We start from the raw sequence: 26,239 nt of genomic DNA, 5'->3' as shown, positions 1-26,239 counted from the left end.
TCAATATGCTCACTTGGGATAAACACATAGTAAGTTATTACAGTCCTTGCTTTACATGCTCACTTGGAGTCACGTTGGGGCCCGAGTACACATTCTTGGTCATGTAACTTGTCATTAATATGAGTGTAAATGTTAGCCTCTATGGCAGGTGAGGTGGAGCAATTTTGTGTCAGTGTTTGTCGGGAGAAAGTAGGGAGCACGCCCAGCCCCAACCTCGCCTCCTCCGATCCTGTTTGCCCATAAATGTAACATTGATCTTAGACAGATCTTTCAACATCACATATGAGATCACGTCAGACAGATGAGGTCTAATGCTGTATATATCAATCCCCAAAATTCAGAAGGTCTTGAACACCAACTAACACTACTGTTGATTATTCGCCGTACTTGCTGTCGACGTTGGTGCTGACACAAAAGTTATAGGTCCAATGAAATACGACGAACGGTGCGACGAACCAGTTCCAAACCTTGGTTTGTTTGGACAGTGCTCGACAGTATCGATGGTGGCCAGTTTCATATGCACTGATTCAATAAGAGCAGTCGTTATTACTTAGTTAGTAACTTGTCAACTTAAATGTCAATTTCAAATGATTTCTTAATGCAAACAGTGGAATACAAAATTCTGTTATTTTGTCTTTATACGATTACGTACTTAGGACTATTTACACATCGTGAGAAGTTATGTTGTGCGTATCAAGTGTCTTTTTCAACGTAGATCAATACGTGAATTGGCAAAAAAACGCCTCTCGTCTTCTTACATTTGACATAGATACATAGATACGAATTCGAACAGATGGCAACACACGCGGATCGGGGTAATGACGAGAAGACACACTGGCAACTCGGCTTTCGATTATTGTATTTGTAGTTAATATTATATATATGTTTATATTATAAAAGTAAATTATACCCTAGACATCCATAAGTTCTCGTACATCGAAGCCATTCTCGAAATATTTACAGTCAAACACAATTGTGTTAAACGCTGATGTGACGAAGGAACGGTTGCCTCGAAGTAAAAGTTTGGTTCATACATATTCATTATCTAGTCCTCATCTTGTCGGTGTGTCGAACCTCAGATACCTCGAAGTATTTAGATGCGTTCCCTGAACTTCGACACACTGTACTTTGCAACTCACTGTACATTTTTAAAAATTTGATTATATTCGAGTTTGAACATTAGAAACTGAATTTGTCCTCTATAATCTGCTGAGTGGTCCTACCCTAAAATAATGGAGCGAAGTTCGTGTTGGGAAACACTTCTTAAAGAATACACCGAGCAGCACGCAACGGAATATGAATACTTCACAATGGAATGAACTATCATCTGGGACATACGTGTAGAATTCAAAACAATACAAGTACTGTTAAACATGACCCGACAACATACACCGGGCTGCCGGATTAAGCATTACACATTTACACATTATCGTCTACAAATGTACATTTTCTACACATTCTGTCAAGGATGGAAGACGTTACACACCTCAGTTCGCTTTTGAATCTTGGGTCAAAGAAACCATACAGGAAACAGTTGGAGACAGTGGTGATGTATACAAAGTTGTACAGCACAATGTACCCACCCTGGGACAAGAGTTCATAACCATGACATGGCGCCACTCGGAATATTATGTAGATGGTGAAGAACGGCAGACACGATAAAATGTAGACAACTGTGATTAAGAAAAATATCAAGGTCATTCGCTTCCAGGGGAGTTTCTTATCAGTTGTATAGTTTTGACTGGGGGTCAGGTCCTTGAGGTCTTGCGGGTGCGGATTTTCAGCGGGGATACGCGTTTGTTCCAACACCGCTGGGTCTCCTCCATCGCCATTTTTTTCAAGTGGCGTACCCTTATACATCATGTCTTGTTCCAGCGTGAAGGAAGATATGGAGTTTTCTACATGTAATTCGGCGTTTGTCGGACGTTGGACTGTCGTGTCGGACGTCGGTTGATTTGAAACCCTCGAACCAGAAGAGGACAGTTCTTCGCATTGTTGCGTTTCCACACTTTGGCCGAATGTATTTCCTCTTGGTGCCATCTTACCCCAAACGCGTGAAAGTCTTACATGCTTTGGATACACTTTGTTAAATCGTTTGTTTCTTCGCTTGTTATTCATTTCTAGAGAGAATTCAAGCTGCTGACATGACGGGAGGGCCTTCCCCGAACTAGACGTTCCTGACACAGTAACTACACTTGTTGAATACGCATTCGCTCTTGCTGGGCTGTGAAAAGAAGAGTTTGAATTGCTGCCACAATCACGAATCTCTGATTGTATTCCCGTATCCAACTGTACCACCTTCGGGGCGTCCTTTGAATACGTGGGCAGTGCGGACGCCAGTGAACCATCAGCGTCCTCTGTGGCAACAACGTGCTTGTCGGTGGCTGAACTTTGCGTGCATTTTGGGAGTGTCGTGTCTTGTGGCCCCTCGGCTCCTCTGTTAACAGTCTTGCTGAGTCTTCTGACCTTGACGCCAATTAGAATGTAGACAACAATGAGAATCGGAAGAGGAAGAATAAACGGGAGGATGACAAAAATGAAATTCAACTCCTTTAGCCATACCTGGACAGTCCTGTTGACGAATTCAGAAGAGACGAACGCCTCGGCTCTGTAGCACTGGTCATTGGTATAGCTTGTGACAATCATGCGCACAATGGTAAACATTGTCATTATAGCGATAACACTGGTAACTAATATCTTGGCCACTTTAGGTTTGATCTGCACCTTGAGGGGCTGACATATCCGTCTGTATCTGTCAAAAGACATCAAAGGCAGAATAGACACTGAACCTTGCAGGAAGTATATTCGAACTATCTCCAACCTGGCCAGATTTGGATTGCTAAAAAGACTGCCATATCGTAGAAGTGTGATTTTATAGGGAAGCATCACACATGATATCAGATCGAAAACAGCCAAGGACAGAATGAACACCCTTGTCGTAGACTCCTTGAATTTTAGTCCATATATGTACAGAATGAATACATTTCCGACAACACCCACAGCAGAAAACAGTGAAAACATTATCACAACTGGAATGTTCTTGACAAACTCCTCTTCTTCGTCCAAACATGAATAATTTTTCATTTGTAAACAGCCTGAAGCCATGCTGGTAGTACATATATATATGTGTATAGTTTTGTTGCTAATATAAAAGATGACTACATTATACCATCTGAACCCGACTCTGTGTAGCATCTGGTTCTCGGGTGCATTTCACACGCTCCATCCACACTCAACCGCCAACAACAATGAAAGCAGCCAATCAGAGAGGAGAACTGGCACACAGAGGAGGTGAGAGAATGCTTGTCTGTATCCTAAGTGACACCAAACACAATCCAGGTAATTCTTATTGACACTGATAAGTAGAGTAGGGGAGGATAAATATGTTCAGGGTGTTTTTAAAATGTCTGATTCAGAGCAACCGAAACAACATGACGGTATTGCCGCCCTAGGAGACTCAAGTTGTGGATTGTAAACATTGCTTATCAGCCCCAAGCTTTAACTATTATTTTTATAGACGTCGGGGTTTGTTCTTGTCAATGTTGCCCTGACAATCGTAACTTGTACGAGTCTTAACAATCGTAACAACGTCATAAGGCTTGGGTTATTGTTTTGACCCAGTCGATTATGATTGTGTTTTGCCTCTCAGGTCCACTCCTTATTTCGCTGTACGCACAGGCAGCAAAGGAGAGGTGACGGTGCTTGATTGTCACTGTAATCAGCACAGGGAGTAAGTTTAAATAGTATATCAGTTACATGGCGGCGTGTTATGTTTGTTTGTTTTTTAACTCCACACTCAGCAATATTCCATCTACACGGCGGTCTGTAAATAATCGAGTCTGGACCAGACAATCCAGTGATTAACACAATGAACATTGATCTACGTTATTGGGATAAGATGACATGTGTCAACCAAGTCAGCGAACCCGACAATCCGATCCCGTTAGCCGCCTCTTACGACAAGCATGGGTCGCTGAAGGCCAATCCTAACCCGGATGTTCATGGGGAACACAGTGTGTTTACTTATGTGGGAGGGAAACCCGAAGTGGTGACGTCTGACACTATGATGAAACCATGGAACCCAGGTATGGTACTAGCAAACCTGGAAACATAATCCGCAGAACCGGGAATCGAACCCACGAACACAGATTTTTGTTAGGCTTTAGAAACGCAGCGGCCAGTTTGTGTCGCGATGACAGGCCCCCAATGAGGCGGACAGATATAATCCTTGTAGCACCAGATGCCATATTATAGTCCAATTAACATGGTGACCCTTTATATAGACAGGTATCTTTTGCTTCAAAGGAAATAAGTTTACAAACTGAGGCAAATAGTGGAACTGTAGGAGACAGATTAGGTTGTCCGTGTTATTTTGTGTTTGCCATCTCCTGCCAACCCTGAATTTTCATTCCGAAGTGAAGTATTTATTCAGCTAGTGCTTTAACGTCTACCCATATATTCAAATACTCTTACTGATAATATACATACTCTACCCATGACTACTCAGCAAACAGGCATACATTACATGTAATCCAGGAAGAACGCATATTATACTAACGGAAAGAGTAACTGTTTCAGTTAAAGTTTAATAAAATATACATATTCGTAAATACTATTATGCACATTTCAATACACGTGTTGTCATTTCCTCGTTTTGCATGTGCATGTTAATGCACGTTGGACAACTTCGATGTGTGGATGTATGTGGATGCACACCCACCCACCCCACCCCCTCCCCTTCTGAAAATTTCTGGATCCGCCTATGCATGGGGTCTTTTGCAGTCAGGGGTGGTCATTAAACAATTTTGTTTAGCCGAAATTAAAATTTTTACGCAGTATCACGGGTTGTTGGAAACCAACGTCTACGCTCACAACGATCTCTATACGGGTCGTCATCGTACAACGTCGCCATTAAAACATTACTTTGGTTCAAAGGAGCCCTGATCTGAACCCCATCAAACATTTTTGGGGACTATAATGGGACCCTATTGTTGAAAATCTGCATGAATTGACGCATGCACCCAATGAGGAAGCGTAGAGGATTCCGATGCTGGGACATCGACACTGAGAGAAAGTGAGCAGAAGTGTACGAAATAGTTATGCCTTAAAGTTACTAGCCCACAAAATAATTCACAAGCCCCAAATTTGAATGTAGACACGGGTTTCATCATTAAGTTGCTAATGCGATGAACATTTCTATCAGGCCATGATCTTGCATGATTTAAAAGTGTATAATCATTAACAAGTCGGAGAGAGTGAAATAATTCCCAAACGACCCCATGAAAATTCACTAGCCAGTCGGGCAAGTGACTGTGGAGATTTACTGGCCCAACTGGATTTTTACTAGCCACGGGCTACCGGGCCAGTGGCTATTTCGCACACTGGTGAGGAGGTGACTCGCAGATGACATCTGTGCGAGGAGTGACTACACCAGGTACTGACGTGGTGGCCAGTGGTAGTTCATACAATCACAACAATCATTATTTGAGAATTGTGTGACAATCAGATAGGTGGCGTAGTCCTGGTGACCAATCTTTCCGGCATCGTTGTTATTCACGTTTTTGCTCATTCTCTCAAATCGCAAGTAAATTGTCACTAAAATTCATATTTTATCAGAGTACAGATACCATTTTAAAACGAGGATTTGGTTTTCAATGCACACACAACATGTAGTGTTTTTATACGTATCACTAAAAACGTTGATTAATGCCCATGAGCATAGTTTACCAGGTAAGGCTTTTGTCCATGTATATGTTGTGTTCATCGATTAAAGTAGTTTCTAAAGCATAACATTAATTTATACCATTTTATATGAACCACAGTTAACATGTTCTGCTTGCACAACTCCACATGTTCCCTGAAGTGTTTTATTTTTCCCTTCCAGCATCAACTTTGTTTTGTTCGACACAATACTGGAGTGATTTTGTCAAAGACCAGAACATTATATAGATAATGACACTAAACCCCCAAAACCAAAACCAAAAAACAAAAAAAACAAAAACAACAACAACCAAAAATTGTCAATGACGGACAACAGAATCATTATAAAAAAGATCACTTATTAATTGTGAAATTAAACAAACACCATTTACGGTTGATCATAGAACAATGATAGCTATTTGAAACACTGGATGTAACTCACCAGCGTATGACCACGTGGCTGGCTTTCATTCTCCAGAACTTTATGTTTGCATTCTGGCCCAGGGAGGGCATAGTCCACTTACTTGTCAATCAAACCCGCGAAGATCCAGGTTAGTCTTCAGCAACCGTGCGTGGCGTAAGGGGCGACTAACAGGATCGGATGGTCAGGCTCACTGACATGCTTGACACATGTCACCGTGTCCCGATCGCGTATATCAGTGCTCATGCTGTCATTCACTGGATTGTCGATTATTTACAGAAAGCCGTCATATAGCTGGACAATTCCTGAGTACGGTGTAAAGCAACAAACATCCTGCCAGTTACCTGACTGTGCGGTCTGCATGCCCCGTTGCATGGTAACAGTATTGATGTGTGGCTTCAAGCAACGAGCACTTTTTCACGCAAATCCTGTCGCTCTCAGGTGCTCTGACTTGTGTCACTAAACCTTAACTTTTCTTATTTGTATTTGGCTCAGTTGACACAGTACCCCTGCTCCAATAGGAGCATAGGTTACATAGTTCAGAAATATATTTAAAACATGAATGGACATCGCTTAAAAATATTATGTGTTTATAGGCTGTGGGCGGTCAAGCACGGCATAAAAGCTCAGATTGACGATGATTTAACCGTTATAATATCAAAATATTGACGTCAATATTGAGATGAACAGTTAATTTAAACATTTTATTGCATAGTGCTATAAATCAAACAACTTAAATATGATTCATACACACTCACTCATCAGAGACTCCGACCGTGAAAATATCCATGACTGCAGTTGTATGATCCCCAGGGAGTTGAGATTGACAATATGATGTGCCGTTGAGATTGACATCCAGTGAACGAGGGAAAAACAAAGCGCCTTTGAGCAGCTGAGCTGAGCTGGATATCGGCGCTATACAAATGTTAGTATGTATGGTTGTATGTATGTATGTGCAGTCCAAAAGTGTGGCTTTGAACTTGATTTTCTAAAGTATCCTTTAGACGCAAGGAATTGTTTTCTCTACGGGGACTCCCTCGACCCATGAATACTCTTTTCTGTTGTTCTGGCCTAAATTTTAGGTACATTCGCGTAGTTCCATAAAGGAAAACTTCACAGGCTGGTTCCCTTCATTTTACATTTGCAAAACAGCCTGTCATGCACGGACGACATTACATACCTCAGTTGTCTTTTGAATCTTGGGTCAAAGAAACCATACAGGAAACAGTTGGAGACAGTGGTGATGTATACAAAGTTGTACAGCACAATGTACCCACCCTGAGACAAGAGTTCATAACCATAACATGGCGCCACTCGGAATATTATGTAGATGGTGAAGAACGGCAGACACGATAAAATGTAGACAACTGTGATTAAGAAAAATATCAAGGTCATTCGTTTCCAGGGAAGCCTTGTCTCAGTCGACTTGCATTTACGAAGCGTAAGATCGTTGGCTGCTTTCTCCCGGTTTTCATTTTCCAGTGAGATAATTCTTGATTCCTGTAGGTCTTCTTGATGGTCAGTGTTACTTTTGACGATGTCACCCTTTAACGAATAGCGGAATGTGGATCTTGGAGCTCTCGAACATTGGCGCTGGGAGTAATCGATTGTCGTTTCATCTGAATGTGTCCAAGTAGATGCCTGCCTTTCCTCGTTACCTGACAGGGATCTAACATTTCGGTTGACTGTATTTGGGTGCGATGTTGATGGGCGTTGTCGTCGTGAGAGCCTTATCTTCTTAGGATGTACATGTTGTAATCTTGACTTCTTTTGTGGAACGTCAGACCGCTGACATCCAGTTCCTGTCTGCCCCGCGCTGTCTGTTCCAGACTCTATGGTGTCTTTAACTGTTGACGTGTTTGTGCAATGCAAGGTCGCAGTAGAATGCTGATCCACTGATAGAACTTCAGCAGGCCCTTTTGTCCCAAGTTCCTTTTTTCCAGACGAATTGGTATGCCGTCCAGACGACGCTTCTAAATTACCATGTGCGGTTTCAAGAACGTCAATTTTAACATTGATGATTTCTTTATCTGATTTTGGATTAGCTAAACGTCCTGGATTGAGCGTTTTGTCTTCTTTGTCTTCGATGCCTCTGCTAGTGGACCTGCCTAACGTTCTGACCTTGACACCAATCAGAATGTAGACAACAATGAGAATCGGAAGAGGAAGAATAAACGGGAGGACGACAAAAATGAAATTCAACTCCTTAAGCCATACCTGGACAGTCCTGTTGACGAATTCAGCAGATATGAACGCCTCAGCTCTGTAGCACTGGTCATTGGTATAGCTTGTGACAATCATGCGCACAATGGTAAATAGTGTCATTATAGCGATAACACTGGTAACTAATATCTTGGCCACTTTAGGTTTGATCTGCACCTTGAGGGGCTGACATATCCGTCTGTATCTGTCAAAAGACATCAAAGGCAGAATAGACACTGAGGCTTGCAGGAAGTATATTCGAACTATCTCCAACCTGGCCAGATTTGGATTGCTAAAAAGACTGCCATATCGTAGAAGTGTGATTTTATAGGGAAGCATCACACATGATATCAGATCGAAAACAGCCAAGGACAGAATGAACACCCTTGTCGTAGACTCCTTGAATTTTAGTCCATATATGTACAGAATGAATACATTTCCGACAACACCCACAGCAGAGAACAGTGAAAACATTATCACAGCTGGAATGTTCTTGACAAACTCCTCTTCTTCGTCCAAACATGAATCATTTTGCCTTTGTAAACAATCTGAAGCCATGCTGGTAACGCTGTTCCTCGCGTCGTCTCCGCTGTATACACCTTTCCCGTTCTACCTTCGTGGGGAGTGCATTGTGTAATATACCAGGACCGTCAATCAAAACGATAGCAGCCGTTCAACAACGCCACAATGGACAACAATCATTAAACAGTAAAATGCTGATCTCTATATCTCAAGTTAACCAGAAATTGATAACCACTCTGGCCACGCATTGGTTAATACACCTTCCGAAGCGTTGATAACTTGACACTCTCAAGGAGGAAGTCAGATACTGTTGTAATTTGGACTCTTTAAACGTCCTACTTTGTTTGTCGACAGGGACATCGTTATTATCAGTTGCTCTACTCAGGTCAGAACTATGGAATCCTAGAAGGGACATTGTCGCGTTGTCGCATTGTCCCACTTTGGTTAATTTTGCCACTTTGGGCTTGCTTTTGTGATGGCGACAATGCGATAATGTCCCTTCTAGGATTCCATACAGAACCGATCCCAAGATCTGAATGCTGAATGTCAAAAAAAGAAGGTTTAAACGTTACGGAAACAGCCTGTGTGGTGTAACATGACGTAGACTTGGTTACCTCACCTGCAGCAGTACTGACAGCCGCTCATCCTGATTCATTTATAAGTGATGACAATCAAAAAATTAAATCTACGAGTCCTTTTTGAGGAAGACACGGGTGGCAAAGGCGTGATGGCTACAAATGACCGTGCAGTTTCCTCCCGCATATGTACCAAATACTTATGTTCTTGTTATCGACTCCCATATCGGTATTGTTATATTTGTATGTTTGTAAGCTCCGTTTCTTAGGTAGCAAACATCCGAGACGTGAAATCGTGTTGGTCTTTCCTCTTTCACCGAGCTGATATAACTGAAATACTGCCTCTTCCTTTATATGAATGTCAATTTATACGATTCCCACTTTAATACAAAGATAAACAGATACACTGTTAGTTCTGTTGTAGGTAAATATTTAGTCAATAATTTTCATAAAATGTCTTCTGGGGGGTTCATAGCAGAGAGTTACGCTCGTTAACCTTTGGACCCGTGAAGATCCGGGTTAGAATTCGTCTTCAACAACCCAACCCAGGATCGGGTGGTCAGACTCGATGACTTGGTTGACACATGTCACCGTATCCCAAGTGTGTAGATCGATGCTCGTGATGTTGATCACTGGGTTGTCTGGTCCAGACTCGGTTATTTACAGACCGCCGCCATATAGCTGGATTATTGCTGAGTGCTGCGTTCAACAGCAAACGACGTTAACCTTCGGTGCGGATTCGAATCCCACTGGCGGCACGTTTTTCACGAAACCATACTATCAAGGTAATGACAGCCTCAGTTCCATTATTGCAAACTGACGTTTAACTATCATTTCGGTTGGATAATGCACGACCAAGGGCAAGAACCGTGGTTAATTGCTAGACAGAGTAATTCATAATAAAATAACGAGACTGTTCATATGAACGTTCAAAGGTATCTTCCCGAAGACATGGTTTATGCTTCTGACATAGGACCTGTTCAAGGGAATAGGCCTGCGACAGTGCTACCTTTCATATATTAGAACCTGCGTAGAGAAGATAAGATACACACAACACGTCTTTCAGTAAACTTTGAGCGATTAACTTCAGCTTTGAGAAGTTGGAGATGTATGATTCCTTGTACAAAGCCTTTCAGATGTGTGCACGTAGCATCATCGGGTCTATGAAGGTCGTTTCGTGATAGATTCTCCTGGCTGCTTAATTTGATTTGTGTTTACATGCAAATCGGTCTACAATTTACTTCAAATCTTATATCCTTTGGGCACCTGTGGCCCAGTCGTAGTTACCTCCCTTTGGCATCGAATCCCAGAATTGCTCTCCTGTTGTTTTGTTTTTTTGTTCTTTAACGCCGCTCTCAGCAATATTCCAGCTATATGGCGGCGGTCTGTAAATAATCGAGTCTGGACCAGGCAATCCAGTGATCAACAGCATGAGCATCGATCTACGCAGTTGGGATACGATGACATGTGTCAACCGAGTCAGCGAGCCTGACCATCCAATCCCGTTAGTTACGACAAGCATGGGTTACTGAAGACAAATTGTAACCCTGATCTTCACGGGTTTCTCCTGCACGTTCACAATATTGGTCAACAAGGCGTACACCAAGTCTGGCTTTCCTCCCTCGCCAAGACACACTGGATATAACTGGAATACTTTTCAAAGCAGGTTTAGATAGAGCTCATGGGTTTTACCACAGGTGAAACCCACAAGCCACTCAGGTATTGCTGATATAATCAATGCTACCACGATCATTGGCCGCTGGTACTCGCACATTGTGTGAATCTGGGGCAAGTCAGGTCACTTGCCAGTGGTTGTACAGAAACACGATGCAATTTTCCATGGATGAAACCCACAATGACCATATTTTCAGATAGGTTTATACAGACCAGCTCATGATTACTGATAAATCCATCGATATATGAAGATCTGAGTAAGAACTAATTTACAGTAATCCATATCAACTAACAGAGACCAGGTGATCAGACTTCCTGATATTGCGGATGCTTGTCCATTTCCTAATTGCTTATAATGATGCTCATGACATCAATCACTGGATTGTCTGGACCAGAATGTACAGATTCTAACAAATAGCTGACTGCTTCATTCAACAAACAAACAAATTGCATCCATCAAATGTTCAAGATCCAGTCTTAAACTAAATATCTAACTCAACCATAAAATAATATTATTATTTATTATTATTGGATATTTATATAGCGCACATATCCACGCACTAGTGCATGCTCAAGGCGCTGGTATTTTTTCCCTCGATCATTGGATGTCAATCTCAATGGCACATCGTATTATCAATCTCAACTCCCTGGGGAGTATACAACTCTTGCAGCCACTAGGCGCACCGAGTTATTGTGGCTTTCTCATCCTTACGAGGTACCCATTCACAGCTGGGAGGACTGGGACACAGTCACAGTACTTTGTCCATGTTCACTGCACGTTGCTGTACCCGCAACTAGGTGTTTGCACGTATTCATGTGGCCACCATCTGGTCATTTACCAACGGATTTGTGGGTTCTTTTAAGTGCACAGGGTTGTGTACTGTACACTAGGGGTTGTGACAACACTGAAAGAGTCTGCACACAAAGTTGCCTCCAAGGTTTTTTACACCTGGTCACAGGTGGGCTCGATCCCAACACCCCAACCTCGCTGGATCACTAGCCTGGCGCCTTAGCCAGCTCGCCCACCGCGCCCCATAAACAGGTAAATGTACCATTTTCATGGTACATGTATATGTGAACTTTCTCTTCTGGTGACTAACATATGGTTAGATCCTGGTTAGAATTGGTCTTAGTAAGCCATGCTTGTCATAAGAGGTGACTAACAGGATCGGGTGTTCCCGTTCCCAATCCGTTCCCAATTACGTACATCGATGAGCTAAATCCATTAATAATTGTCATATTCTCTGAGCCACCACATGACAGTTTTCCTGGTAATATTCCCTGTGTATCTACCTTGTGAGTGAAGAGGGAGTGAGTTAGTGATTTTTAGTTTTACTCCGCTTTTAGCAATATTCCAGCACTATCACAGCGGGGGACACCAGAAATGGGCTTCACACATTGTACCCATGTGGGGAATCGAACCCAGGTCTTAGGCATGACGAGCGGACGCTTTAACCACTAGGCTACCCCGCCGCCCCCTGTGAGTGAAGAACAACAGCTGAGAGATACAAACACTTTATTTACATCCTGACAAGAGGTGGAGATGATGATGTAGTGTATAATCAAGCACAATGAACAAATGGTCAAACTTAGATGGACAATGAGTATTTACATTAAATAAATGAAGGATGGTTACGTCAATGCTCCACTTACACTCTAAAAAATTACACAACACTCCATTCTTTCTTACACTAACAGTATTTGGCAATATCATTTGTTCCTCATCTTCTTTCTTTATTTTTCACTGTCATAAACCTATAATTGGACTCTTTTGCAATGGATGGTCTAAAAGTTACTAACTGCAATGTAACTATTTTTGGATTTTGGTTGTTAAATTGTCTAGTGATATAAAAAAATATATGCACACAGAATCTCTCCATTTTCAGAAAGTGAAGAAATCAACACTTGTAAAAGTATTGTAGACTTTCAGGAGAGATTTTGTCTCTTTTTGTTTCAGGGTGGGTATGATGGCATAATTTCAACTGTCTAGGTTGCTAATGGTTGGGTTACCATACTAGCACGGCCAATCAGTTTCTATTTTTCTTCAAACATTTACTAAGGGACTGTCTTGTTGATTATATTTGCAGATGCCAAAGAATTTGCAAGATTTAGCAAACATCAAAGAGACACATGCTGTGCATGATTTTCACACATGTCACCATTTTCACCATCTTCTTACATGCTTAAAGTTTCAAATTTACACATTTTTAGTTTTATCATCAACATTCAATATTAAAAAAACCTGATTTTGATATCCAGTTATAAAGTCTTCTGAATAATAAACATATAGAAATTACAGCACTTTAAATCAGATGCACATAAAACACAAAACAATGAAACATAAACATGATGAATCAGGGGACTATAAAACCGGGGAAGTCTGATCCCAGGTGTACTTACATAGACCAGACTTAATAACATCTAGAGTCAAACATATACAGATTTCATTTCACATTTCTGGGTGTTGTCGAGATTTTTAAGAAGTAAAGTTTCCTACTAGATAATCAGAGAGACTTCAAGTAACTGATCCCCAATTTAAGGCTTTTTTCACTCTCTGCATCGAGTGGTAACAGGTGTTTGGCGCTCAGTGTTAATTATTATTATTGGAGTGACAAGAGTGGAAGTGAGTGAGCTTGGTTTTACACCGATTTTAGCAATATGACACCAGAAATGGGCTTCACACATTGTGTCCATGTGGGGAATCCTACCTGTGTCTTGGGCGTGACTAGCGAACGCCTTAACCACTAGACTACCCCACCCCGACAATGAGTAGTCCCAGAGGTGACTGACCTAGTACCAGGCATACCAAGTGCTAATTGGCATGGAATTGTCACAGCAATGTACAATGAGACATTATCAGCTAGGTGGCACCTGAGAGGTAGTAACACTACCTTGTCACTAGTGGTATTGCTACTTCTTCTGTATTTCCTCAAACAAGAGTTGAATAGTTTGAAAATGAGCTGACCCATAACAAGAGCCTGATGTCTATAGCAGCCTAACCTCAAGAAGAAACTGACCTTAAAGAAGAGCCTTATCTCTATAAGGAGACAACCTCTATAAGGAGCCTGATCTTAATGATGAGTCTGATTGGAATAAGGAGTATGATCTGTTTGGAGAACTGACCTCAAAGCAGCCTGATCTCTGTAAAGAATGGACATTTATAAACTGCCAACCTCTATGAAGACCTCAAGTCTATAGAGTGTCTGATCTCTATAAAGAGCCAGCCTCTGTATAGCTTCAGATCTCTATAAAGGACCAACCTGATTTCTTTAAGGCACCGATCTCTATATCATGTAGAGATTGATCTGTATATGAACAGCCTGACCTGTATAAACAACTGATCTCAATAAGAAGCTTCATCTTTATAAAGAGCCTGATCTCTAGGAAAGGATGGCTGCAAGCAAGAGCAGATGCCCCTAAAGGGACAAATTCTAGAAAGAGCCATGTGTCAGTGTAAGGACAGCTGGAGTTATAAGGGCCTAGGCTCCCTTTTACAAAGTGATCTTAGCACTATGATGATCATAAGTCCTATACTCTAACATAGACTTATGATGGTCTTACCACTATGATCATCATAAGTCCTATACTCTAACATAGACTTAAGATGGTCTTACCACTATGATGATCATAAGTCCTATACTCTAACATAGACTTAAGATGGTCTTACCACTATGATGATCATAAGTCCTATACTCTAACATAGACTTAAGATGGTCTTACCACTATGATGATCATAAGTCCTATACTCTAACATAGACTTATGATGGTCTTACCACTATGATCATCATAAGTCCTATACTCTAACATAGACTTAAGATGGTCTTACCACTATGATCATCATAAGTCCTATACTCTAACATAGACTTAAGATGGTGTTAGCACTATGATGATCATAAGTCCTATACTCTAACATAGACTTAAGATGGTCTTAGCACAATGATCATCATAAGTCCTATACTCTAACATAGACTTAAGATGGTCTTACCACTATGATGATCATAAGTCCTATACTCTAACATAGACTTATGATGGTCTTAGCACTATGATCATCATAAGTCCTATACTCTAACATAGACTTAAGATGGTCTTACCACTATGATGATCATAAGTCCTATACTCTAACATAGACTTAAGATGGTCTTACCACTAATATCGCTTTGTGGAAGTGAGCCCTGGTCATTTACATCCAATGACTTCTCTTACATTAAATACCATCATTTATCAATGTCAAAGATGACCTTTCCATCCTCTCTATCTATCTTTCTAATTCCAGATACAAAACAATTAAAGACCGAGTTTATAATAAGAGGACACACTAATATGGGTTGAGGCCTATGGTAGAAAGAAACTGACATCCTAGGCTTTTCATTCTGGAAATACAGTAACTGAGCAGATTTTAACATTTCTTCACTCTGAAGACCATACTGCAAGTATGAAGCAGGGAGGGACTTGTCAGCAGTGTTTTAGAGGTCTCCTATCATAAACCTCCATCTATCTGTACACGGAGCCGTGTTTCATTGTCCATCATCACCCGCGTCGTTGCTGCACCATAGTAGTCTATCACGTACTCTGACCCGTCCGAGGGCTTCACTACCTGCAAACACACACATCGATGTGGTCACTATTAAGCCTGATATACAGCACACGTTCAAATACATTTTTGCAACAAAAATGAATTTACATTAAATGATTAAGGCTTAAGTCTTATATATTGGTATTATAATGTATAAATAATGTGTCCACTCTCATGAAATAAATAAAACAATAACTAAAACACAAAACGTCAATATAGTTGTAAATATGATTATTGAGTTTGAGAGATAAGACACTCTATAGACTTGAGGTCTTCACAGAGTTTTACACTGCACTCAGCAATATTCCAGCTATATGGCGGCTGTCTGTAAATAATCGAGTCTGGACCAGACAATCCGGTGATCAACAGCATGAGCATCGATCTACGCAATTGGGATACAATGACATGTGTCATCCAAGTCAGCTGGTCAGCTGCTATTGTCTGGCGACTTTACCATGCTAACACTTTGCTCATTCTTGATACAACTTGGTTTTTCCTAGTATTATTTGTCAATATGTATTCCACTAACAAACATTTAGAGAAGAGATGTTGAAAATGTAGGTAGGACAACACTCACAACATTCAGTATTTGTAAGACGACAGCTACTTACTAACATTAGTTAACAAATAATTCCCAAATTAAGATATTTGAAAATTTCAACTATAGAATTGTACATATATTTTATTTATCCTATCTCACATTATGGACTTTCTTGTGTTCTTACGACCCTGTAGTGGAAATGACATGGAACAAAGTTTTCTGTTTCTCCTAACATGCGTAATATGCTGTAGCTATGTAGTCATCAAGGAAAACTATATTTTCCTCTGCAAGTCTCCTCATTCCGTGGACTTACCTGTGTTGCTATGAGCAGAATGTCGATCAGCTGACCCAGGAACATGAACCCTAGCGTGGCAAACTTCACCAAACCTGGAATGCATCAACAAGTCTCAAAGATTTTTTAAAGGCACTATATCACACCACACTTATCTGAAATTGAATAATGCATATCTCTCAATACTACGAACATACTAGCCCTCTGGGAAGCCACCATATAATTTATTTTAAAAAAACAATTACGTATTCAGATTACAGTATTAAATTAAAAAGTTTGAATGAATTAATGCAACGTTGCATTTAATCGACTCTCGTGCCCTCTACCAGCTGAACAGTATTTCAAGCGAACCCCATACAGTTATGTCCCTTGGAGCGCTCTTTATGAATATCCTACGTGCAGCGTGTGTGTTGTGTTTGGAAGCTGTTCGCCTCGAAGTTTCAATTATCGATTTCAGGCAAGTCGTAAGGGATAATAAGTCTTTTATTGCATCAATAGAAACCTAAAGTGAGTGCATATGCCCCAATATATATAACATAGGCAAAACATTGTCGAAAATGTGTGACATTGTGCCTTCAAATTCCTGTTTCTGATAATGTAGCATCTTCATGTTCTGAAAGGTATACATGGGTATTTCAGGCTAAAATTTCCATTGTAAGAGAGCAGAAGAAAGTGTATCCAATAAGCTGTTATCTTACTCAACTGTTAGTCACGTCAAACATATACTGTAAGCCATTAAAAACTCAATTGGTATTTGTTGTCCTGAAACTCACAAAAGGTTTATTGAAGATTTTTGCCTGCGATACAGAGAATGTAGGGATAAAAGGCTGTTATTCTGGCCCATTTCGAGTTCGAGTCCCGGAGCATTCCTCTCACATGAACTTTGATACTTAAAACTGAACCTTTGACATTTCTCGTAAACACAACCACATTCATGAAACACGTTGTGCACATGCATTACCTGCACCCAGGCCCTGTTAAAGCACAAGGAATTGTGGAACTCAATCACTTTGAGAAAATGCCACACTTGATACAAGACGAAAGGAATCAGGTTATCGGTATGGTCAGCCAAGGTGCTTCAGATGTGATGATTGCCAGGCACTTTAATGTGCATCCATCCACTGTAAGTCGACTCAGACAACGTTTTCGGGCTACCGGAAGTGTTGCTGATCGTCCGCGACCTGGTGATCAACCTGTGATAACAGCTCGACAAAACCGCAATATCCGAGTTTCACACTTGCGAAATCGGTTCCAAACAGCTGATGATGAGGCAAGGAGGACAATTGGGACAAGTCAACGTCATTTCAGCGCCCAAAAGGTGCAAGGACACCTTGCTGTCTTCAACATCCGGTGTCGTCACCCGTACCGTGGTCCAACCTTATTGCATCGCCACAGACTTGCCAGACAGCGATGGGCAGCAAATGGGGCCAATCTTGGCAACAGGACATGGCCAGATGTCATTTTGTCAGATGAATCCAGGTTTAACTTATCCTTTGCAGATGGACGTCAACAGATTTATCAACGTAAAGGAGAAAGACTTGCGCCAAACTGTGTCCTTGAACATGATCGTTTTGGAGGGGGTGGTGTCATGATCAGACCACAGACCATCAGAGGCTGCAGACCATCCAACACCTGTTCCTAAGAAATGTGTGTCTTTCAATGCCCCAAAGACTGCGAGCATGTCTTGCAGCGCACGGTGGACACACATGATATTGACTGCAAGTGACCCCTCCTTTGTTTGATGTCGTTGTTGCGTCACTGATGTTGTTGTTGACTGGCCATTTTCAGATGAAATTATTCACAGATGTTCACTTAAAACATATCTGCCAGTTAGGTTTATATATGTTGAAATTGGTGTGAGTAAAGAAAGTATGAATGTCAAATTGCGTTTTTAATGGCTTACAGTATATATTGTTTCCCAAACAGGTTTAGCATTTTATCTTTCAGTCAGTAAGGCCTGACCAGTTAGGTTTTAATATTTAAGACAATTTTCAAGTATGTCAAACTGTACACTGGATATGAAAATGGTCATACTGGGTCCATTATTTAATAATTGGAAATAAAAAAGTATATGACACATGTCAAAAGGGTCACAACTGTCCTTAAAGAATTGTTAATTACAGTTCATTAAACAAATGATTTGTGGGAGTATAATTAGGCTGCATATGTGATATTAGCTGGAATATATATTGTGCAAGGATATTGTTCATTTTGTTTTGTTTCAAATTAATTGTATATTTAGAAATATTTAACTGTGTAACAATTCTGCAAACAAGATTTGTTTGTATACAGCACATTTTCACTTTTTACTTAAGGGAGGACGGGGGTGGGGAGGGATGATTTCAATAGACTTTGAGGAGGCTCATTCATGAAACAGAAAAGGAAATCATCTACTACAGGCAAACACCATTGTGTCAAACTTCGATGGTTGATCATACAAAGTTCAAAGCAAAGCTCGTGTCCTGAGTATTCCTTCTAGATTCATCATTTTTGGTTGTATTGAACCTTGGATTACTTGAATAATTTTCTAAGGTCCCTTTAACTTTGACACATCAGTATTTGACAGTATTTTAACCATTGCCAACCAAAGCACCTGGTGCTTGTGGACATGAAAACCTGGTTGCACCAGACAAAAGAAGGTTGCACTCAAATGAATTATCAAAGTTAAAAGATTGATGTAGAAACCAGTCTCACACCTGTGATGACTGTCATGAAGAAATGAAGAATTGGTAAGTGTTATTAGACAGACAGACAGACAGACAGACAGACAGACAGACAGACAGACAGACATACATACATACATACATACATACATACATACATACATACATACATACATTTTATTCAGTAATAGGCCACTGGCCCAAAATACATTCATATATATGATAGAGCAGAAGAAACAAGCGCCGAGCGGGTAGCAAGCGATGCATTGAAAGCAAGAGCTGAACTGAATGTACCAAGCGCGGAACCAGAAACACTGGGAGTAGGCGCTGAACCCGACGTACTGAGAGCAAGCGCCGAACCGAATGCACTGTGAGAAAACGCTCAACCCAACGCCCTGTGAGTAAGCGCCGAATTGGATACACTATGACTAAGTGTCGAAACGGAAGCACTGTGAGTAAGCGCGGATCCGGGAGCAAACGGTGATCTGAACGAAAGCGCTGAATCAGGACCAAGCGGCGCTCTGCAAACAGGCACCTGTCCCGATGTAAGCGATGCTTCGGAGGTAAACGACACACTAGAATAAAGCGGTGGTCCGTAACCAAATGGTTCAGAATAAGGGATAGATGTGGAAAGGGTCGCACTGGGAATCATCGGCAAACTTACAGACCCCACCGGAGGATGAGAAAGCGCCGAACCGAAACTATCCACTGTACCAGAACAAAGTGTCACATTAGAAACAAGCATCGATTGGGTAGTCGATGCAGAACCAACCACCAAAGTGGAAAGCGCCGATCTGAAAGTAAGCGTCGCTTGGGAGGTAATGTTAGGAACCACACCAAGTGCCGCATAAGAAACTCCCACCGAAGGAACATAGGGGTGCTGGGGTACAGTCACCACCGATGACGGACGGGGTTGAACAGCAGATGTAGATAAAACGACAACCTTAGGTGGTGAGGAGTCCTCTAATGTGATAGGGCTGGATGCATGCGGACGGAAAAGTCGACGCAGATTTTCACTGAGGTAAGAATCAGACACCTCCTCTTGGAAATCCTCCTTGGGAGACGGGGACTTTGAACGTTGAACCGCAGTTTTCTTACGGCGTTCTGCCTTAGGACGTTTAGACGAAGACGGACCCTCAGATGTTTTATGACGGTCCCTATCTGACATGCGTCTACAAGCTACCCGACGATATTCAGAGAAAGCATCGTCGTCGAGGCCAGCACAAAAAGTGCAGCGATGAGACCAATCATAACGACCTAAACAATCTACACATAAAGCATGTGGATCTGCCGCCAAGAAATAACTGTTACAATTGTCACAATGTTTGCGCTTCTTAGAACCATTAGGATTCAATTTACCCATGATGAATCACAATCAAACTTTCTTTGAGACAAGCACCTGTCCACACTACATAGCGACAAGAAAGAGAATGACACTGACAGGCACAGGTCGTCACGTGATCACCTGAGCGATCTGCACGCTTATTGAGATGATTGACAGGTGCTGATATCGGACTGGAGGCAGAGGTCAGGTGGTCAGAGGCCAGTAAGATTTGATTCAACTTAGCCTACAGCACGTTTCCACACATGGTCGTAGAAGAAGAGGAGAGGTGCATACCGTGAGATAGGATAAGTTTAAAAATTAGTATGTTTCAAATATTTATCCAGAAACTTATTCCTTATATCTATGTAGGCTTTACAATAAAGTACAACATGTATTTCATCTTCAATTAAATTGTTATTAATTTTGTGGCAAAAAGGACATAATCTTGAATCATAAGGAACATTGTTATATCTACCGGTCTCAGAGCTAAGTTTAAATTTACCACATGTAAATTTTGTTAAACAATTTCTTAAATATGGGGCAATATCTAAACTGAGATAACTTTCAACATTAACATTGATAAATTATCAAAGTTAAAAAATTGACATGACAGATGCAGAAACCAATCTAAATTAATAGAAATCTCACAACTCTGATGACTGTGTCATGAAGAAATGAAGAATTGGTAAGTGGTATTACAAATAACAGGAACATCTTGAAGCATTCACAGTTTGAGACATCAAACCCAAGAAAGCATAACTGATTACCCATAAAAAGATTTATTGGTGTTGAATGGTATACAAGCTTAGAGGTGTTGTTTGAGTTCAAAGATTGTTGCTATGTGTAAATGTTTAGTTAAAGGTTTGTTAAACACAAACTTTGAATTCTTTTTACATACACTTATGCAGACATAAGATTTGGTCGCTCTTTTCAATATTAAATTTCATTGGTACATGATGTAACTGATAAATTGAGTCCTATATTATCTAAAGTGTTTATAATGTCTAATGATTGTTTGTGTGTTTATTGTATAATGCTGCACTCAGCAATATTCCAGCTATATGACGATGGTTTGTAAATAGACCATCCAGTGGTTGACACCATGAGCACTGATCTACACAACTAGGTGACGATGACATGCATCAACCAAGCCAGCGAGCCTGACCACCTGATTCTGTAAGTCATCTCTTACGACAAGCATGGGTTGCTGAAGACCAGGGCCTAAGATAGTAATGTTAATGTATAGCACTTATGACTATCTTAGCGATTAGAGAGCTTCGAAAATCTAGGCAAAGGATCTTCACAGATCTAATGTCTAATGACTTCTATTGACTCTACAGTCAAAACATTTGATAAAACTTAGAGAAAATACATAGTCCACATATATGAAGCTGTCTTATCAATTTCATAGGTATTTAATAAATTTGATGTATACTTTACAGATGGGATCTACTGTGGTTTCAAGCACCTTGTTAAGGAGAACTTTCAACTGTAAACAAGATATCCCGATGGTCTGGAGACAGACAGTTGGAACAGGCCACGTAAATGCAACATGTTCCTTGGAAAACTGAGGAGTATGGCTTTTCTTGTGCGGTCAGACCATGTGTTGTTGATCATGTGCAAAACCATAGATTCAGGCTCACTTGTGTTTGGGTCTTACTTGATATAGGTGACAGCTCATCACAAATCGTTTGATCAGGTTGAACGATTGTCCAAAGATTTCTGAGTGTTACGAAGTTTTCCGAATGCAAGTCAAAATACCGGTTTTCGATCAGCGTATCGCAATACGTATCGTTTTCATGTCTGAACCGATAAGTACCGGTAAACCGTTATATTGCGCAGCCCTAGTAGATAATAGACTTTAAGGTATAAAATTACGTTTCTTTGCCCCATGTGCATTTGTTGAAAGAGATTCATGTTCAGTTCCCCATAATTTATTACTTGAATCATTTCATCACTTTAACAAAGAGAGTCGCGTTTAGTTACCCGAATAGAACCTTTTTCATATTTAGTTAATTTAGTTTCAATTCAACTAGCGCAACACCCAATACCAATATTCTGGTAAATTATCAGTAATAAATCTCTGTGAATGGCTTATGAAAATGTTCTGTTTCAGAAACAATGAAACACATGTTTACCTACATAACCAAGAATTATTCATATTCTGAACAAAACCACCACTGCCCTCAGTGTTCCATCATGGACTGGGGCCTAACTTTTGATTCTGCTTACCTATAGCAGGGTAGCCCAAGTAAAACCTGTCAATACCAAACATCCCAAGGAATATGGACAACAGGAGGGCAGTCTCAAACTTGTGTCCATTTCTGAAAATGAAATACAAAAGTTTGAAATTCGCATTTCATCAATTGTGATGTCTAACTTTATTGATCACATGTCATTGTCATGGTAACAGTTATAATCATGGTAGTGGTGCAGGGATCATTATGCTCATAGGCACAGTTTCAAAACACAGGACAGCAGCTGGAATTCACCCTCTTTTTATTACCCTGTCCTGTAAAACATTTCACACAAAGGTATTCCATGAGTACGTGTATACACGACCCAAAATAAGTAAAAAGACAGATTGTTACATGACAGATGACTTTAATCATATGAGAAGAATCAGATGTTGAATGTCTCTTGGATAGTGTGCATGTCCACAGTGATAGCGAATAATGATCCATAGTTTGACAAAAAACCTTTAGCTGAGGCTCTACCTCTGACCATGCTTGTATATCTGTATGTCTTCATTGTTTTGAGAATACAATATGTTCTAACAATATGTTTGTTTCTTTAACATCATACTCAGCAATATTCCAGCTACTTGATGGTGGTTTGTAAATAACATCTATAAATGTAAATCTGAAATGCATCAGAGTTTGTTTTCGCTTGGCAACTCATGTAAAACTCCAGTACATCTTAAGTGTGTGAAATTTACGCTGGTCCTGTGGTCCCTGGCTAGTAAAAATTCATCAGGACCAGTAAATGATAAGTTTTTAGTGGTCCTGGTGGCCAGTGAATTTTGTATTGATACGAATGTTATTTTGGACCAGTGAAGTACAGACATTATTGTCCACTCACTGGTCCTTTAGTCTAGTGGGAAAGTGTGAAAGGTTTGTTTCCCTTATCTAAACAACAATACACCTATTCTTGCCGAAATGAGTTTTGATTACTCTGAAATATTGAACTCAGCTCATGACTTTCAACCCGTGTTTAGAATGATTTTGTGAAACCTTCAAATTGGTGTAATATGAAAACAAATGGCTTCTCTTGTTGACCTAACCTGGATTGAAAGTTCAAAAAAGGAAGTGAAGTCATACTAGTAGTAGTAACTACTAGTGTATGGCTAAAAAGTCACAGCAATTTGACATGACCCACATTATTTTCTAAATGACCCACATAAGTGGGGGCTGGATAGCTATGGGCTAATGTTTTAGAACTGCTGGAATGAACACTGGAGAGTGAGTATGGTTTTATGTTGCTATTAGCAATATTCCAGCAATATCATGGTGGGGTACACTAGAAATGGGCTTCACATGTTATTCCCATGGAAATAATGAAACTGTATCTTTGGTGTAACAAGTGAATGTTTAAACCATACTCTATCCCCCTCCTCACAATGATGCAGGAAATAATGATGAACCTTCAGATAACTTACGTCCATTTGCATGGAACATTCTTTTTGAAGCCGTTTTTGCTGTTATGTTCTTTGCCATCATAAATACAAGTGATGTCTGCAGCTGGCCGACAGGTCACTGAAATAGAGACGATTATGGAGAATTCAATTTACGTGTTTAAAAGTTCCTACTGAATCAAACTGTGAGCACAATTTCTAAAATCTTGAGTCTTTTGTAAAGATAGTTCTTGTAAGGATAAATCAACATCCATCGTCATAACTTTCACTGCATCCTTAAAAATATTCATAACACAATCAAATGTTCAGATGTAGGGAAGGGAGAAATTTCCTGACAACTTTGAGTATTGTGTACAGTTGTGTGTATGTTAAAGTAAACATGTCAAATACAACTAAATATTCCTGAATTAAAGTAAATGAAGTAAAATATCTGTATTATTACCAGTATATGAAATAAGGCCCATCCGACCGCCTGAGATGGGATAGATTTTGGACGGACGGTCTAACTTTACAGCTAACCATCTAAGTATGTTTTTTAGGATTGCTTGGTCTGGTTAAATCCATTTTGGGCTGGTAACATTTTGAAGTTACCAGCCCTGATGTCTGGCTGGGTTTGGGGCTTATTTCATACACTGTTATTACAATAATCTACTTTCTTGTAACCATAATAACAAGGAGAGTGATGAATATGAAGATGGATGTAGAAAAGAATGCCTAAAGAAACCTTAAATACTATATGAGACTACATGGTGCTTGACTTCAAGAACCAACCTTGAACTGTCCTGCTGTCTGGGTTACATTCCTTTGCCTGCTGGGTTTCAGTGTCTATCTCTGGATCGTCACATAGGTACCTTCACACGTTAAGTTAAATAATTCATTGGGCTTGAACATGAACAAGATAAAACAGACAGAATCATTTTCAGTTCATTTAATGTTCAAAAGCATTATTCACAGCCAACCAAGAGCCTATTACCCAGTCTTTAGATACTAGTATTTTAATTGAATATAATTTAACAGAAATTATTGGATTTATATTTTATACCACAGTAACCATAAGGAACATTGCTATGCTGTCTCACATTCCCTGTACTAAATTATTCTCCCTTCAGCCCATAACTGCCTGGTAATGCTCTAAACACAAAAATGCTAAATGAAGGAAGTCTAGGCTTCCTCTATTGTCCCATCTTACTGGGGCTCCTCTTCAATTTAATTGTTTCTCTCAAGAGTTATTTCAACTCTTGTTCACTTGGGTGGTAACGAGGGGTGTTGTGTCAAATAGACATTGTACATTCTTGAATGATCGCTTGCGTTCAGGATAAAGTTTTCTTTTATAAGTTAGTGATGTTTTTACAATATGCTATACGATAATGGAGACAACCACGAATGTTCTTAAGTGTCTGAAAACCCATAACACGATGATATATTTTTAGAGATTAAGAGAGCGTGAGTGAGTAATATGAGTTTTGTTTTATGCTCCACTCAGCAATATTCCAGCTATATGGCGGCAGTCTGTAAATAATGGGGTCTGGACCAGACAATCCATACTAAGGGACCATTCACAATTTAGGGTTGGGGTAGGTGTGTGTGTGTGTGATGAATTTAAGGGGGGATGTGTGTGTCTTGTACATGACACGCAGGGGGATCACTTACTGTGTCATTACACTTATGGAGGATAATTCACATTGTATATGCTTCTACATAAAAATCCTCATCATAGCAATAGATTATAAACAGTCCCTAGGATCCTTCAACCAAATCTCAGTGAACTAGATGAACTGTATCCCTGCTGTTTTGTTGTTAACTGACATGAACATTACTTCTGCGTATCTACTAAAACCACCAACGCACAGTCGCATCATGATAAAGGATACTGTCCCAACAGCAGGTTTTCACAGGGCGTTTTTCCTGTTTTAGTCTCACTTGATGTATCTTTTAAACAATATAACAACACAACTGCAATTGAGAGAATAACCTGGTGTCGGTACATGTGGAACTGTGCGAGTGCTGTTGAATTTACACAAAAGAGTCAAGAAACTGTCATTTGTGAGAGGTAAACATTGAGAAGCCAAACAACACCGCCGGATGTTAAACCGTAAGCAATATAGTTCTCTTCATAAA

The 26,239-nt window shown here is 40.3% G+C and overlaps 1 protein-coding gene across 1 annotated transcript; it reads right to left on the bottom strand.

Annotated features, from left to right (window-relative positions):
* Positions 1-15,154: 15,154 nt before the first annotated feature.
* Positions 15,155-26,223, bottom strand: LOC124284022 (TM2 domain-containing protein CG10795-like). Its single transcript, XM_046720058.1, has 6 exons — positions 25,993-26,223; positions 24,893-24,972; positions 24,146-24,242; positions 22,720-22,811; positions 16,522-16,595; positions 15,155-15,688 (listed from the first exon to the last, which is right to left on the bottom strand). Exons 1-6 carry the CDS (start codon positions 26,106-26,108, stop codon positions 15,572-15,574), a joined length of 576 nt encoding a protein of 191 aa, XP_046576014.1. The 5' UTR covers positions 26,109-26,223; the 3' UTR covers positions 15,155-15,571.
* Positions 26,224-26,239: the final 16 nt, after the last annotated feature.

This window comes from Haliotis rubra, unplaced genomic scaffold (genome assembly GCF_003918875.1).
Source record: "Haliotis rubra isolate DU_JTF1 unplaced genomic scaffold, ASM391887v1 Scf328, whole genome shotgun sequence".
In the NCBI taxonomy this organism is placed as follows: Eukaryota; Metazoa; Mollusca; class Gastropoda; order Lepetellida; family Haliotidae; genus Haliotis; species Haliotis rubra.
The sequence above is the reverse complement of the archived record's forward strand: the minus strand, read 5'-3'. Positions and strand labels throughout refer to the sequence as shown.